This window comes from Melospiza melodia, chromosome 1 (genome assembly GCF_035770615.1).
Source record: "Melospiza melodia melodia isolate bMelMel2 chromosome 1, bMelMel2.pri, whole genome shotgun sequence".
NCBI classification, from domain to species: Eukaryota; Metazoa; Chordata; class Aves; order Passeriformes; family Passerellidae; genus Melospiza; species Melospiza melodia.
Genome location: NC_086194.1, coordinates 32,599,291 through 32,616,923, shown reverse-complemented (window position 1 = coordinate 32,616,923; position 17,633 = coordinate 32,599,291). Strand labels below are relative to the sequence as shown.

Sequence of the window (17,633 nt, the reverse complement as noted above, 5' to 3'; positions counted from 1 at the left end):
GGAGAGCATGGAGTTCAAACCAATGAGAGCATGCAGACTGGGACTTTCAAATGCCCAAATGCTTTGGGGGCCTGTTTGTTAAGAACAAAAGTGGAAAGCAGTTTTAACATGTTGTATGATGACATAGGAACATACTTCTGAGATTTCTGAGTGCTGCTAACTGGTATCTGAGGCCTTTAAAAGGTGGAATAGTCATAATTGCATCCATGCAGCAACTATGTATTTTTTTTTTCTTTTCTGAAGCCATGTGCCTTATTTGGTGTAAAATGAACAGATAACATCTAAACAGTCAGATAACATTAGGCCTGTTGAAAATTCATACATAAATATGGTGATGCTTATTGTTGTCTATTTCCACTTGCATTATAGAAGGATTTGAGGTGGACATGCTCTGAATGACCCTTTTTTCCTTCAGCCTTCCAGCATTGGCTCCATGGCTCTCACTGAAGGAGCTTTGTCACAGCACGGTTTGTCCAGGGTTGTGTACAGTGGACCTCATCCTCAGAGGGAGATGCTGACAGCCCAGAACAGGTGAAATTGTACCATGGGATTTTGCTTGAGAGTCCCTAATAGATCTGAGCTTCTAATTTTTAGTGTAGTTGCTGACTGAAGGAGGATAGGTGTATGTTGTGTTTTGTCATGTGGTTTTTTCTTTTAAACACGTGTAAATGCAGATGCAGAAAGATCATCAGGGCGTATTACTACATGGAGGGGAAAAGCTTACTCAGCTGTTGATTAAATTGAAATACAATGCCAAATCTGTTCAAATAATTCTTAAAAATTTCCCTGTACATTTGTTTTCTTTTAAAAAACAAAGTTGGTAATGGAATTGCAATGTTTCTTTCAAATCCCAGGTTTGAAGTGCTGACTTTCCTTCTGCTCTGTTACAATGCTGCCTTAAGCTACATGCCTGCAATGTCTCTTCAGTCATTGTGTCAAATTTCTTCAAGGTAATTTCTGTAGGTTGTTTACTGTTGAAATGCCATTACTAAATTGAAGTGCAGTCAGTATGGACTTTTTACTCAAAAACAAGCTTTGAGTTCCCAAAGGTCGCTTTTAAACTTGACTTCTTCTCGTAGCTGTTTACAGCTTCAATATTTGCTTTTAATTTATCTTTTATATAACTTTGGGTTGAGATCTCAAAATGGGAAACAATAACCTGGCTTATATGCAGGTTAAGCTTCTCTTTTAAGAGGAGAAGTCAAAGGGAACTGTTTGTTTTTAACAACAGTAACTGTAGTTGTGTTAACTAAAGAAAAACAAGAAGTGTCTTTTAGAAGTGTGGTGTATTTTGCATTGCAGGTTTAAATAAATTCGAGCTGTGAAGGTTTAAACTTGTAATTATAGTAGGTTGAAACTAGGCATACATTCATTTTTATGGATACATTGAGCATTTCCAAAACCAGCTGTTGCTTCAAAAAACCAAAATAACAATGCCAACATGCCCCTCCTGACCTCAAAACAAAACCTACCTCAGCTTTAATTAGTGTCTATTTTTTTTATCAATATCATTTTTCAAAGAAGAGAAATGGATAGTAAACATGTTTGTCTCTGGATTTTCAAAAGTGGACTGTATGTTAAGGGAAAAATTAGAATGCTTTCCTTAACCCAGGAAACTCAAGAGACCAAGAAGTCACCCTCAGCAGCTTTTTTCTAGCCTAGTTCCTAGGCTTCCCTCATAACTAAAGCATGATAATGGATGCTGTAAGATTTCCTCTTCAAAGGAGGCAGGAGACTTCGGAGTTTGAAGCACTTGGCAATATTTACCAGAGTAATTACAAGATCTGTGTTAGATAAACTGCTTTAATGTATGAGGTAAAAATACTTAGAAGCTAAGGATTGTGGAAAGGAGACTGATGTTGCTTATTCTGCTTGATTGGGTTCTGATTGTATGTGGAATAAATAATTTTTAAAGCATCCAAAAAAACCCCAAGCAAGTTACCAGTAGGTACAAACAAGTCTTTCTACTTCAAAATGTTCAGTGTCTGGATCCTGAATTATTTAATGCTATACAATTTAACTTCTTCATTTTTCTTCATTCCTGACTGGTTTTGTCATTCATCTGCTTACTGAAAATCTTACCCTGACAGCAATTTAGAATAGACAGCATGTTAGAGTACTGGGAATATTTGTCAGAAGCCCTGAATATCTTTCAGTGTCCTGTTTGGATGTGGTGGAATCTATATTCTGCTATTTGGATATATAGAATAACTCCTTTAATTGGTTTGAGCAATGGAGAATTTAGGGGGTTTTCTTTAGGCTCTACAATAAATGTGTTTACTTCTAGTAAGTCTAATTCAATTTTTATCACTTTCTTAAATTACAAATATGATTGTAAATATGAAAATTACAGCACAAAATATTTTGTGTTGATCTCAAGTTGTAAATCCAGATTTTTTGCATCTGGGCAGTTACTAAGTCTCTCTTCATAAGCATGTTACCTTACTCAGATGTCATTCTTGCATTTTTAGAAGAAGTAACTCAAGGCTTCTAAAAACTGATCAGTACTGGTGAAGTATTGCAAGTCTATAACCTACAAGGGTGGTTCCCCATTATTTACCAATGACAAATGTATGATTTCTTCAGAATTTGTGTCTGTGGATATCCTCGCCAACAAGTGAGAAAGTACAAGGGAGTCAACAGTAGGATTCCAGTTTCATCTGAATTCATGGTCCAAATGCTAACAGGGATCTATTATGCCTTGTAAGTTGTTTTTTTTCTAATATGCAAACAAAATGCCAGCCTAATTTGTGTACTTGTTCAGACACACTACCTTGGAGGCATTTCATTTTCTATGAGCACATGTTGTGTGAAGCAATAAGGGGTCCTTGGGAAGAGACAGTTCTCCAAGCAGTTGATGAAGTTACCTGTGCCATAGTGGGGAAAGAGGACTGGAGCAGGACTTGATAGGTGTAACTGCTGATGGGAAGAAAATACTGTAAAAACTCTTTTCCAGCCATTGTCTGCTGTTCACATTTTTGCATGGTTAGTTTTGACATCAGTCTAGTTAAGAAAAAGAGGTTATATTTTTTGTCTGAAATGCTGGTGTCATCTACCATTATAAAGTCATGTTAATGTGTGAAGCTTAGTAACTGAAATAATTGGAGACTAGTAATACAGGAATGCTCCAAAGATGGAGTAATGTTAAAAAAATCTTGATTGTATTTCAGAATGTTTTGTGAGTAGCTGATCAAGAGCTAATGATACAATTTTTAAACTGCTTGTGGTGGCCAATGAAAATAAAACTTTGTCTCCATAGATGCTACTTCAAAGTTCTCTAATTAGCAGTCTTACTGCTAACAAACAAAAATAGATCCAATTTTCTAAACTGAATCTCAAGGAACACCAGAGCTGTGAAGGTTAGGTGACCAAGAAGGTTCATCTTTTGACATGATGCTTATTATTCCATATACTTTTACCTTTACAGTTATAATGGAGAATGGGATCTGGCTCGAAAAGCAATGGATGATGTTTTGTATAGAGCACAGCTTGAGCTGTATCCAGAACCTCTGCTGGTAGGTATTTAATTTTCTACTCAATACTTTGTTGAGTAGAATTTTTAGCCTGGGAAATCCTTGCTGTGAGCATGCATGATACAAGATGATAGCAGGAGCCTGAAGCTGAGTGTGTGCTTGTGCAAACAGCTCAGTCTGTAGGTGCACACACTACACAGGGCTTTCACTGCCCTCAGTCGTGGTGTCACTCTTCCTTGTGACCAAGCTGTTTTCAGCAGAACACTTCTGAGTCTTCAGAACTAAGCTAATGGTGCAGCAGAAGGAATAGCCACATCTTGAAACTGGAAACTTAAAGAAAGTGGCAAGTAGAAGTTCTGAGAGCTAATTGCAGCCAGCATTCTTTATAGGCCATGCAAAAAGGTGGTGTGCTTTTTGACCAGAAATTGGAATTGTACACAGTATTCTTCTTGAAATAGGAAGAATCCCTGACAGAATTCTTCTAAAATTTATATCTTTGTGATAAGAACTTAAGTGCATCTCTTCTGTTCTAGGTTGCTAATGCAATAAAAGCTTCATTGCCTCAGGGTGCCATGAAATCTAGTAAAGAAGGTACAAGATGCATTCAAGTTGAGATAACACCTACTTCATCCAGAATATCAAGGAATGCTGTGACTAGCATGTCTATAAGAGGGCATAGATGGAAAAGGCGTGGTAAGAAACACATTTTGCAATGAATTCTTAGCTTTTTCCATGTTTTAAAAATAATATTGAAAATTTTATTATTTCATATATTTATTGCTTATAGGCAAGCAGCAATTTGGAGGTTATTATTTTCTTGAGTGATGAATGAGAATCTCAACGCAGTTCAGATGAAGTATATTATTTATTTCCTTAACCATGTTTTTAAAAAAACGCACCACACACAAACCCTTTTTTTTAAAGGGAGGTGTACACAGTTAGTGCTTCCTCTGAAAATTATGTTCCTGCTTTCTTCTGAAAACTAATTTCTACTACCTGAAGCAAAAGAAATATTTAAGGACTTTACCACAGAACCTCATCTGTCCTAAAGTACTTAAATAAAAATTGGATTTAAGGATAGAGGGGTAAACTGCTATGTTTTGGTGTTCTGGTTTAAGCCCACACAATAAGTAAGCCCCATACAGCTGCTTACACACTCCCTACAGTGGGATGGAGGAGAGAACTGGAAGAGTAAAAATGAGAAATCTTGTTGAAATAAAGCCAGTTAATGAGATACAGCAAAAGCTGTGCCTGCAAGCAAAGCAAAGCAGGGAATTCATTCAGCACTTCCCATGGGCAGGCAGGAGTTCAGCCATGCCCAGGAAAGCAGAGCTCCGTCATATGTAACAGTTATTTGGGAGGGCAAACAGCAAATAACTCCCCCTGTTCCTTCTTCTTGTCCCGGCTGTGTGTACTGAGTGTGGTGTTACATGGTCTGGGATAGCCCCTGTCCCAGCTGTGTCCCCTCCCAGCTCTTTGTGCACCCCCAGCCTGCTCGCTGGTGGGGTGGGCTGAGGAGCAGAAAAGGCCTTGGCTCTGTGCAAGCAGTGCTCAGCAGTAACAAAAATACCCCTGTATCTACAAAATACCAACATCATTTCCACCCCAAATCCAAAACATAGCCCCATGCCAGCTGCTGTGAAGAAAATTGTCTCTGTTCCAGCCAAAGCCTGTAGATTTGGGCAGACTAGTTTAAGGGTTTCCACAAAGCAGAACACAAGTCTGGGATGAAAAGTAGGAAAAATTGATGCCAAATGTACTGCAGAAGTAGCAGTACCAGCAAGAGATTCTGTGAGTCTAAATGTTATATTCCTTCACCTTTGCCATGTTCAGATGAGGGAAGAGCCACTGGACCAGCAATCAGAATTGGCAATTTTTCTGTTGGGATTGTAATCTTGGCTGTAAACAGGCTAAGAGCAGGAGTGTAGGGTAGAGTGCTTTTCTAATAGGTTCACTGAAGATTTTGTAGTACCATTAAAATTTCTGTAGGATGTTACTAAGTGAGTTTTTGTAGTACATGGACAGTTAGAAAAATTTTGCTAAGTTACTTGTCATAAATTGGCCAAGAGGTAATTCAGGTAAGTGTTGAGAAACACTTGATGGTAGAACACATTTGTGGTTCTAGTACCAATAGTGAGCTGCCAGAGAGGGTGAAGGACAGAGAAGAAAGGTGAAACAACCAAATTTCATTTCAGTTGATTAAAAACTACTTAAAACCATCAGACAAACCCGAGGAGCAAAACATTAGTGTCTTTAGTGAAATGGAGTAGCAAGTCATTACTGACATCTTAAGGCTGCTTTCTTTCTTCAGCCTTAAAGTTATTAAGCATGGATTATTGACCAGATGCAAGAAAACTGTATTATATCTTAGCTTTTAAGTGTACAAAAACCCTCTGAAGCCTGGCAATGTTGTTAGCTATTATTTTTGAGTGGTTTTGATGCTTGTTCAAATGAGATGGTGGAGAGTAATACAGATCAAGGATACTTAGTGCTAGGTCATCTAGAGAAATTGAAAGTGTGTTAAAATAAACATTCCCTTTGTGTTTACAGGACACTACAAGCGTCCAAAATGAGTATTGGATATATCCGTATAAGAATGCAAAGTTTTCAGCAAATACAGAAATAGAGAAGTTTCTACAGTTATTGCCTTCTTGCAGGGAGTCTGGCTTGGTGAAGTTCAAGGAAAAAAGTGTGTGACAGGTGTGCCCTGCAGCAGATAACAGTAAGGTGAAAGGGAAATGAAAATACCAGTTGAACTCAGAAGTGGAGTGGAATGCTATGTTTTATGAGGGTTTTATAAAGTAGGACAAATTGAGAGAAACAGCAATAATCTAGTGAGTGCAATCCAAGCAAGGAGTGAGTAGTCAGTATTCAGAGATAAAGACTGAAAAATTAAGGACTTTTTCAAAACAGCTCATGCCAACATTTTGTTTGGGTTTCTGTGAAAATGTTGGATTTGTCTCAACAGTACAGGATTTAATGAAGAGGAAGAAAATCACACAGTGTAAGGTGGGTTGGAGTGGAATACATGGCAGGTTGTGGGAGTAATTGTAAATTTGAAGGCTATGCAAAGACTAGGCTGATTAAGAGTCCAAAGCTGAACCTGTGGTATCTAGCTAAGTGACTGCCAGTTGTGTTATTTTAAATGGCAAATATTCCGTACATAAATCACTTTGGCTAATCTCCTCAAAATTCTCATTATAAAACCCTAACAAACCTTTTGTATGTGACTTGGACAGCCTTTTTAAAGCAGGAGTGGATGGTCTCCCATTTTCAAAATTCTTACTAAACTAATTCAGTGTCACACAGTTCCTGAGGACAGAAAGATATGAAATACCTCTTCACAATTGGCATGCAGAAAGAATAACAAGTTTTGTGCTTAGACATGCTTGTTCAAATTAAAATGAATATTGGAATTGGTAGAAATTAGATGATAAACCTCATACGTCTTGACCATTATTCTCTCTCTCTCTCTCTCACATAGTGTAAGAGGAAAAATAGTATTTGGGGGGTTATTTTTATTTTCATTATAATAAAAATTAGTGTAAATGGATATGGAAGTCAGAGGAGACAGCTGAGAGGTATTTGATGTTATACATTACATAGACTGATGAAGCAAATTATCTCTTGGGGAAGTAAGGGCAGCAATTTTCAGTCACTACTTATGCGTGTAAAATAAAATAGAAGAACCCCAGTGAATCACATATCCAGCTGAGAAGCATGGGCTTTATTTTCTTTATGTTTGAAACAATTCATTTTACTATAGAAGTTTTCAGACATTAGATCTTGCTAGCCTTTGCTCGAACTCTAGATTTAAGTCAGTTTTGAATAAAGGTTGACTTAACATTGAATCTTCTTCTAATTTGTTCATTAGGAGCAGTTACTTAGAAGGACTTTTAAAATTCAATTAGTAATTCAGTTAGTAAATTAAATTAGTAATCTGTGAATTTGGACTTCACAGATAGGTACTTTAGAGGTTCTAAATATGAGGTTGGTTTGCAAAACAGATCCATCTAATCACAAATTGGTATTGTTTATTGAGTGAGCTGATACTAGCTACTACTTAGCAATAAATTATTTAGTGCTGTTGGATTAGATTGCCTGCATATTATCACACCTGGAGGGGAGCATTAGCTCATGTATGTAGAGGTGTGTGTAATCAGAAATACTCTGATGTAACAGACTGAGAAGAGCTGACCAGATGTTGGTAAGACACGTAACACAAGAAAAAAGACATCAACTAGCAAGGAGGGACAGAAAGTTACTTTTTTCTTTGCTGCAAAAATTGCCTTTTATGTAGTACACAAGGTTTAGAAGTACTAGTCTTTGCATTTTCTTACTCTTTTAACAGTATTAATTCCTGAAATAATTGTAACTTACAAGAATCTGAAGTTAATGCTAATCTTAGAGTATAAGCCTGGTCCTTTTATGACAAATTAAATATGCTAACACAGTTGTGCAGGACATGCAGCTTGAGCTTGTGGGAGTTAAAATTGAATTGCATTTTGAATGGTCAGTTTGCCTGTGCAGTCTGAGGTAAATTATCTAGGCAACTGTAATAAGGTAGATTATAATTTTGAATTAAGTTTTAGCAATTAGTAAACATGAAATGCATTTATCAGAGTTGGTTGTGCTACTCAAAGCATTCAGAAATGTGACACCAAATACATTTTCCTTCAGCTGCTGTGGGTATGTCTATGTTAACAATCAAACTGATGTAATTATTCATTTTCATCAGTTCTACACTGCTCAGCAGTGTCCTTGGTTTTCTCTTTTGTTACATTACCTGGTGCACTGGGCGTTAATAGCTCTCTCTCAAAGGCTAGATCCCCAGAGCTGTCCAGCTTGAAAGCAGTATTATCTTCACCACCAAGCACCATGAAGCTGAAGGTTTGGGGGTCCTTAAAAGCTGTAAAATAAGGAGGGTGTGCTGCTATGGAGGGTGTGGATTGTGTACTCTTATCCCTGCCCCAAGCCTGTAGCTGCTATGGTAGGCAGTGCTAATGGGAGTTGAGAGACTCCATATCCCATTTTTTCCATTAGTTTCCTCCTGTAGTCAGTTAAATTCAGAGATAGGTATGTTTCCTTTAGACATAATTATAATGAGTAAAGCTCTTAACTTTTTGGGGGTTTTTTTCCACTGTTCATTGTAGTAATGGTTACTTAGCTGTGGGAATACAGCAGTATTGGGTGAAGTGCTGATATCACAGCTGGGTGTTACATTTAGAAGTGCACACCACCAAATAACCACAACTGGGTAATGCTTTTATACAGAACCTTTTACCCCCCCCAAAAAAAATCTTCCCCTGTTTTTCTGATTCCTGCTCTGTACTTTGAGTCTTCTTTCTTTGCAGTTGGATATTTAGGGCTTTCTGGCAGTTAAGCTCTGTTCTGTCCTTTTCTCTCTCTGGGGCAGCAGGAGGGACTTTCAGATTGCCATTGGAGAGGCCCAAGTTCCTCAGTCCAGTGAAATTAGAGCACTGAGGCCAGTCAGAGCATTGGTCTTCTTTCTGTTTCTGTGTTTTTAGGAAAAAAAAGGGCTATACTTGGTGGTGCTTTCATTATCACAATTGTTTATTTATTGTTATTACTATTGCAGCTCTTGGAGCTTTTTGCCACTTTTGCTGCTGGAAGTAGAAGAATTTTGCAGAAAGTGCTGTTATAAGTCAATGGTTCTAGTTTTGTCCAAATATCAGGAATTCAGTGAGGAATAGCATCAGTTATTAATGCCATTTCCTTTGTGTGGTGCAGCTTGTTAAATAGATACTTTGTTTGATCATTGATTAGTTAGAAAGACTTAGGATGATTAGATAGAATTTTCAGGTAAAATAAGGGATAGCTCTTACACCAGGAGACACTGATGTCCATCCCTGCCAGAATAACCATCTGGATCAGCTGTGATCAGTGCAGACAGCACAAATGGTAGTGAAAAGCTCAGTGCTGGAGCCACCTGACCTAGAAGTGCACAGTGCCTGCATGAGAGCCTTCATGGAGGGGACAGGAGAAAAAGGGGATCCTCTTGAATTAAAGAGCATTAGAGCTGCCACTGTGAGAAATCATCTCATTGTAAATTCCTCTGGTTTTGGACTTCATACTGTCAGTTCAGAGTGCTGCCAGCTCTGTCATGTGCAGCAGCAGACTGGCAGTATGGTCTGAGTGGTCCTTACTTAATCCTCTGGTCTGGAAGAGCTGCAATACAAATAAAATAGGGACTCACTTGAGATTCATTCTGAGCTGTGCTTTTAGTGCATTTTTAGTCTTGTCAAGTTTCTGTGCCACAGTGCTCTTCTCCACTAGTTTTTCTGGGGTATCCAGAAATACCTTTCCAGTTGAAAACAGTTTTTTGAAATGAAGGAAGAGAATGGATATCAAAGTGTGCTTGAGTTGACTTTGTTGTTTCACTCTTAGCTTTCAGGCTGACCAAGGTGCAGCATCATGACATTGTATGTGAAGATTTCCTAGTCTTGAATGATAATATATGAAGTTGATATGCCATTTCATTGTAAAAGGAACTTCCACTGTAGCATGGTGATATAGAGAATACAGTTGTAAAAAGGAATTATGAACTGTTCTTTTGTTTCTGATAATGTGTTTCATGATCCTCAGAAATTTCAGTTTTGAAAGATCAAGCATGGGCCTTTCCAGTATGTGACTCAGGCCAATAACTGGAAGATTGAAGATTGCCATTTTAGCATTAAAGCAAAATTCCATACCTGCTAATGTTGCTAATTAACAAGAGGTTAATATGTGTACATCTGCTTTAATTTATAATGCTTAAGTCATCTGTATCTATTGGCTTTTGTTTCATGTTTTGTTTCAGACATTTTTTGTTTTTGTTTTTGTTTTTTTTTTTTCTTATCCATCTTTAATTCTAGAACAACCAGAGAATGGTAGTGATGCTACTGAATTGGGCAACTTTATCATACCTGAGATTAGTGTCACAAGTGTGGCTGGAGAGAGGACCGGGAATGGGGAAAAGAGCAGAGCTCTAGCAGAGAATGATGTTCAGCATTTACAGGGTGTACAGGAAACAGCTACAGAACCTAAAACTGACAGCAAAGGCCTGCCAGAAATCAGGAGGCAAAAATCTGTAAGAAAAATGATGGAGGATGGAATAAACTCATCTGGCAGAGTGCAGTTTTAGCAGAGCACTTGTAGCTGCACTGTAAGGTACCGCTGATGATTGAAAGGGTCACTGCTGCATGTTTCAAGAATTAAAGTATGCAGTTAATATATTTGCATGTGTAATAACACAGTTGCATGTATTGCACACAGCTTTGTCTGTGCCCACATACAATGATGACATACTTACAAGTAGATCTGGAGATCTGCTAGTTAATCTGGAGAAAATACACCGAGACTCAACATACCTTTGAGTTCATTAAGCATATTTATGAGAGCTTACAAAATCCAGTGATCAATGGTATGAAAAATCCATCAAAATGGATGTTAAAAGTATCTTGCTCTGGAACTCAGACTTCCCAAATTCTGCCTTTCATGGTATATCGCATATCTCATGTTGTGCTTGAGTTTCCAACTCTTACCACCAGACCTGTGATGCAGAACGTGACCTTTCAGTCCTAAAGCATTCTTGGGTTGCTAAACATGCAGGTGCCATAGGGTGTCCTGGGGCATTGATCACATACCTCTGTAATTGACAAGCTTTGCCAAATCCTGTAGTAGATCACTTGCTCAAAATAAGATTTACACTTCTGTTTTGTTCTGTATGGTACTTTCTAATCTCTAAGTTTCTAATTTCTTGCATGAATTAACAAGACTGCATTTTTTTTCCTTCAAAATCACAACAAAATGAGATTGGGGGCATGCCTTTTGATGTAATGTGACATTACTTGCTGTAACTCTATGTCCTAATGAACCTTAATTCCAAAATGTCATGGAATAGGTAAGCATTGTCTTCTCTGTTCTACGGCTTTGTGGCTTCATGCTTATAAATATCAAAATTAAACAGTATGTAGAATCAATGAATGTGAGACAGTCAATTGCTAATTTTTTATTTCTGTTTCTATCATGCAGATAATTCTGACTTAGCAATTGAAGAAGAACTGATAGAAGTATCTGAAACCGATGAAGGGTTTTACTCTAGGGCTACTTCTGGAACAAGTCAGTCTGCCCTGTCTAACAGCAGCACCATGAGCAGCAAGAGCCTCTTAGGGAAGAGCCTACGAAGGTCTGGAGGAAGCAAATCTGGAGGAAAAGAAAAAGAAGGAGAAACCTGCAGAGAGCATTTGTCACGGAAACAAACTCAGAGAGCCATGAGTGAGAATCTAGAGCTTGTCTCTCTGAAGAGACTGACACTGACAACCAGTCAGTCCCTGCCTAAGCCTGGCAGCCATAGCCTGGCCAGAACGACCACCACTGTGTTTAGTAAATCCTTTGAACAGGTCAGTGGTGTCCCAGTTCCAAATAATCGTGGTGGTGTCTCTGGTACAGAGGCAAACAGGTATTCAGCTTGCAGTCTTCAGGAGGAAAAATTGATATATGGAACAGAAAGAACAGATCTTCCTATTTTAAGCAAACAACCTAATCAGCAGCGACCTCCCAGTATTAGCATAACTTTGTCAACAGATTGACATTAAATTGGCCAGTATAAAAATTAAATTACTGAGACTATATCCTGATATTGGTACATTAAGCTCTTAATATGCCATACATTACTTCCTTAAGTCTCAAATCCAAGTAAATTCTTACTTGGCTCATGTTTGACAGTAATAGTGAATAGAAAACAGTTATAATTATTTTGAGTCAGCCTCTGATATCTTTACAGCTTCGTGGAAAGTTTATACCTTCGCCAGCTGAACAAGTGTTAATTGGTTGGGTGTCACTTGCCAAGGTGTGTGGATTCTTACAGATGTACAATGTGGGAACAAATAGAGTGTCTCTCCCAGATTCTGCTTTTTGTCTTCCACTTGGCATAGGCAAAACTACAAGTACTTAGGGTTTTTTTAGAAGGAGTCTTGCAGTATTGTCATGCAATTTTGGAAGAGCATTGTAAGAACAGACATTGTCTTACATGTGAGCTGTGCTTACATGTAAATATAAACTAGAAGCATCACTTCATTGTTTGGTGTTGTGGTGGCTTTTGTATTGGTAGTTAGTACATGTAGCAATGTTCATACTTCTTTATGCCTGTATAAGTCCAATTTTAGATGCGTTTTGGTTTATCTGTATGTCTTGAAACTGGGCCTAAAGTAATACAGTAGCAGAGCTTGTGGCTGGGAATTATTATCAATTGCTGTAGTAGTCACTCCTAAAAATTATGTGACAGACTCTTTCTTTAGGATTCTTAAATATCAGTTCCAAAACTACTCACTGAAAAGCCAGTCATCAGTATTTTTATTGTCTGTGGGGAAGAGATGTGCTTGTGTACCAATGTTATGTAGAAATATGAGCCCTTTGCACTGATGCAAGCAAATCAGGAGTGTGAATGTGCTTAACAGGAATCTCGTGCTTGAGAATAAGAGAATACTACCAAAGGATGTGTACTTCCAGTAACTTGCAAGCACAAATGGGAACTATAATGTAAATATTAGTAGCACTGTAATTCCTAAGGTTTTTTATGGCTATTATTTTTCTAGTTCGAAATTCTAAACCAGCAACCTATTCAAGGTTTTACCTAACCTTTAGCCTTCAGTGAGTTTGACAACAACTTTTATAATGTTAAGATTTTAATTAAAAATGGATATTAAAACTTCTTTTGCAGAAATCTGAAGTAGCAGTTGCTGACAAAGCCACTCCAGTAGCAGTTATTAGCTGATGAACAGACAATTTATTATTATGAGTGGAGAATTAGGATGAAGATCTAAGGCATAGTTGCTCCCAACTGTCCAGATTTCTGCAGCTCTTAATCCATTATTGTCAAGAACATTGTAAAACAACAAACACTAAAATTCTGGTAGACTTACCCATTTGCTTGGAGATAAGTATAGTTCTTGACTTAAACTGAAGCACAAGTAACTTTTAAACAGCTGATGTTATTCAGGTTTATAGCAATTAATAAGTTTATTAATTAATGAAAAGAGTAAGTTTTATAATTGTACTAATAAGATAACAGACTGGATTTGTACATTCCTGAGAATGCACCAAAGTATGCAGAATAGCCCCATCAGTCTGTAGGTGTTCATATGTACCCAAGAGCCTGAATTTAAAGGAGTATGCCACAATTTCTCATTCTGCATTTTGTTTTGTGACACCATTCTATTCTAGTAATGCAGTTCTTCACCTTTTTACAGTGAAGTGTTTTCCTAATTTTACATGAAAACTTATATTCCTAATGGATCAACTACAAATTTGCCCTGTTTATTTTTTAATACTGACCAATGAGAAAAACTGGTTCTTTGAGGTTGTTTTTGTAAATACTTTCTACAGCAGAAAATTTAGCCTCTTTTTTATAGGCTTTTCTGCAATACATATTCGGACATTTGTTACACACTGACTAATGCATGTGGCTGCTGGACCTAATGCATAACCACCTGCAGCAGCAGGGTGTTAGCAGCTGATAGTTGGCATTGGTTGTCTCTACACAAAGTGAATGCAGAGCTCTTCCTTCCCTTCAGATTTGATCTAGATATTGCAAAGAAATAACCTGCAAAACTTACAGCAGTTTCCTAATCCACTTTTGCAGTGTAGGATCTAAAGAACACAGTAGTGCAGTAATTTAAATTGACATAAAACTAGAATAGATAAAATTGCAGTGGACAAATATTTGCTGTTACGGTATTAGTTGCGAGGTAATGTTGAGGGGCTAGAATTTTTGAGAATTCTGCTGGTTTTGCTTTGTTTCATTTAATTAAAAATTGTTTGTTACCTCCATGGTAGACACTCTTTCAAGCTGGGTGTTGGTATAAAAGGTATTTATTATACTGGGAAGATTTAGCTCTAAATAATTGGGATTTCAAATTAGGATCTAAAATGCCATAAAGTGTAGATATGTAACCAAATGTTTCCTGTACTCTTGGCTACAAACCAAATGATGTTGAAATAAAGTTTGTTTTTCCTTTTATTTTATCCAGCTGGTCTGGCTTGAACCCAAGACCTAGGCTCTTATTGGTACAACTGAAATAACATGAATCTTCATACTTTTTTGAGACAATGATAAAAGGAAAGGTTCTGGTACTAAAGACTGTTCTGTCCATAGATATGTAGCTTCTTACAAACACGTTTGTATTGGTCTCTGGAGTCACCCACCCAGTGAGGAGTGTGTTTTTGTGAGCTGACATCTCACCTTCATACTGATTGAGTCTAAAGAATTTCTTTCCTGAGTACCAAAACTTTGAGTTGTGCTTATTTATTTTCTTAAAAATTGAAAGGTTAAAAAAAAAAAAGCACAAGGGAGAGTGAGGCAGAATTATTTGTTGACCAAATATCCATGGTGCAGGATTAGGAGAGGGGTGGGAAGAGTGATGAGGGAAGTAGGGCAGGAAGCAGATATTTCTAAAATTGTCAAACTCTGGGGGTTTGAGCATTATCCAGTCACTTCAGACTGTCAGATGGAAAATCTTTGTTAAAGTAGATGTCTTTAGCAGTGTAAAGGAAACCCATTAAGACACCACATATTACAATCTGCCCAGGAGTGGGTAGTTCTGATGAATACCTTCCAAACATGCACAGCTGCACCATTCTGCAGGGAAAATGTTATGTAGGAGTGAATCATCTCACATTGTAAAAGAGAAGTTGTTTCACTGCTGACGTTTATAACTGACCTTACTGTTCCAAATCAGAGGCCACTGTTTCCAAGGATGGCTTTGAACAGCAACACTTGCAGAACTCATTGAAGCTGAGAAGAATTATTTTTGTTGTGAGAATATGTACCATTTGTGCAAGAAGTGTATAGCCTCTAACCACTTGCTGTAGAGCTGCAGTGACTTTTTTGAATGGATTTCAATGTCTTGAATTGCCTTGATTACCTAACAAATTTGAAAGGTACAGAAATAGAGCTATTTTAGCCACACTTCTCTCTAAGGAGGTTTCCTATGAGAAATTCTATAAATTTCTAATGTAATTGTCCAGTACCTTTTGTTGGTCTTTGAGACTTACTGTGCTGTATATAGATGTATAATATATTGCCTTTTGTATTTGTATAATTCTACTTCTAAGACTAGATGTGCACATTTGATATTCCCTGAAGTCTGTGGAACGTCTGCATCAGTCTATGGATGTATGTCTTTCACATGAGAACCTGAATTTAAGCAACTGCCACACTTTCATTCACTTTCTTCAGCTCATTATGTGACACTGTTTTAGAAACAGTTTTTCACCTTTTTTGCAGTGAAGTGTTCTCTTGATTGTACATGAAGACTTACATTCCTAATGTATAGGCTACAAGATTGTCTTTTTAGTGTTTAATAATTTTGGCAGTAAAATAAATTTGGGTTTTTTTGAAGTTGTATGTTTTTGTATTTGTACAGTAGAAAATTTTGCCTCTTTACAGACTTTGTTGAAATACACATTACATAGCTACATATTTGATCAGTTTTCATTCTGCACATCCAGAAGTCATAGTAAGGTTGACTGCATTACTTTAAATATGCTGAATACCTATTTTATACAACATAGGGTCTGCAAATGCAGCCCTGTCAGGAGGGACACCATGGCTGAGAAACGCTGATGGGTGAAGGGCGAGTCCAGGCAGAGTTGCAAATTGGCAGAAGCAGATGGTGATCCTGTCAGTGAAGCAGCATTACCTGGGCAGATTGGTGCTTTTGGTAGTGTGAATATTAACAGTGCTTTGATACACAGCCATTATCTGCACTGTGCCCGGGGTAGCTCTGGGGGCTGTTGTTGCTGGTAACAGCAGAAGCAAAGGTGGCAGTCAGTACCTTGGCATTTTTTGTCAGCAGCTCCTCTGCCCCACTCAGCTGCAGTGCCTTTTTTTCCCCTAGTCTTTCTGTTGCTGATGATCTCTCTGCTAAATCTTTTTTTTCCCTTGCCTTCCACCTTCCATATTCCACTTCATTTGGGCTTTGTCTTTCCTGACCCCACCTGTGCATGCTTGGATGGTGCATCTCCCCAGGTTGCCTGCTCTTGCTTCCATCTCTTGTATGCTGCTTTTTCATGTCCAGTCAGGAGCTCCTGCTTCATGCTTCCATGCCACCTCTGCTTGCTTTCTGTGTGTAGCCATAGACCATTCATTAACCTGGAAGAGATGGTTCTTGAAAATCCTTCAGCTCTCCTGGGCCTGCCTCTCCAGGATGGTCTCCCATGGCCATCTGCAGAGAAATTCCTGTGCAAGGCAAGCTCCTTTCTGTAGCTCCAGGGTTGTGATCCTACATTTAGTTCAGGCTTTTTTCCTTTGCCCCTACAAATGCAATCTCTAGTGCAATGCTGTAGAGAAATGTGGATGAAGGAAAGAGCTGTAGTGGAGGGCAGCAGTGGGAGATCTCACCGCATGGTTTCCTATTTTTTGGATGTCAGTGTTTAACCGTGTCTTTTGAAAGGACAACACTCGATTTCCCATCCTTTAAATGGGTGAGAAGGGAAATCTGATTCCAAGCATTGGAGTAGGTGAAAGTTTTCCTTTGCAAAAGGTAGAAATTAGACTTGGTGCTGTGATTGTCCTGTAAGTGTGTAGGATTTGCAATTTCAGTTACAGTGAGTGAAAGGCAGTGCTTAAAATGGGCTCTTATGTCGTTTCAGGGTCGAATAGCTATTGATTAGTGAAAAACAATATGAATTTCAACACCTTTTCTCTTCCCAAAATGTGATACTCCAAAATACTGCCTGAATTTGCATGATGAGAACATAGCTGAGAGCCTGCTGGACAATTCACAGGGAAAGGGGTTTATGAAGGTATTACAGGCAATTAGTAACAAGTTACAGAAGTTATATTTGTTCCTACAGACTTCACAGCTGGTTGCCTGCACTGAGCTTGTAATAGTTGTTTTTCATGTTTTATGTTAATCAGGCTCTGTATGAAAGATGACTTCGGTATGGGGGTTTTCTCCCAGCCCACAGCTGCCAGGTAATAAATACACCTGCTAATTCCAGGTAGTGGGAAGAATGTCACTGTGAAACTCCAGCAGCCTTTGTGAAACAAGCCCTCACATCACAGAGTGCTCGCTTGCTTAGCTCGATTCCCAAAATAAGGTGGTGTTGAGTCATCTGTTACTCTGCATGTGCAGGGACAATGCAGAAATGTAGCGG

The 17,633-nt window shown here is 38.2% G+C and overlaps 1 protein-coding gene across 4 annotated transcripts in view; it reads left to right on the top strand.

Moving 5' to 3' along the window:
* Positions 1-15,873, top strand: part of HYCC1 (hyccin PI4KA lipid kinase complex subunit 1) — a 43,075-nt gene extending 27,202 nt beyond the window's left edge. For 2 of the 4 annotated variants that reach the window (XM_063153077.1, XM_063153066.1), the window contains exons 6-11: positions 416-531; positions 855-950; positions 2,587-2,703; positions 3,428-3,515; positions 4,007-4,166; positions 11,508-15,873. In XM_063153077.1, coding sequence (XP_063009147.1) covers positions 416-531; positions 855-950; positions 2,587-2,703; positions 3,428-3,515; positions 4,007-4,166; positions 11,508-12,064 — 1,134 coding nt within the window. In that variant the 3' untranslated portion in view covers positions 12,065-15,873. Of the gene's footprint in view, positions 1-415; positions 532-854; positions 951-2,586; positions 2,704-3,427; positions 3,516-4,006; positions 4,167-10,348; positions 10,643-11,507 lie in introns of those variants that run through there. The other 2 variants (XM_063153096.1, XM_063153086.1) reach the window with 2 other exon arrangements.
* The last annotated feature ends 1,760 nt before the right edge of the window (positions 15,874-17,633 follow it).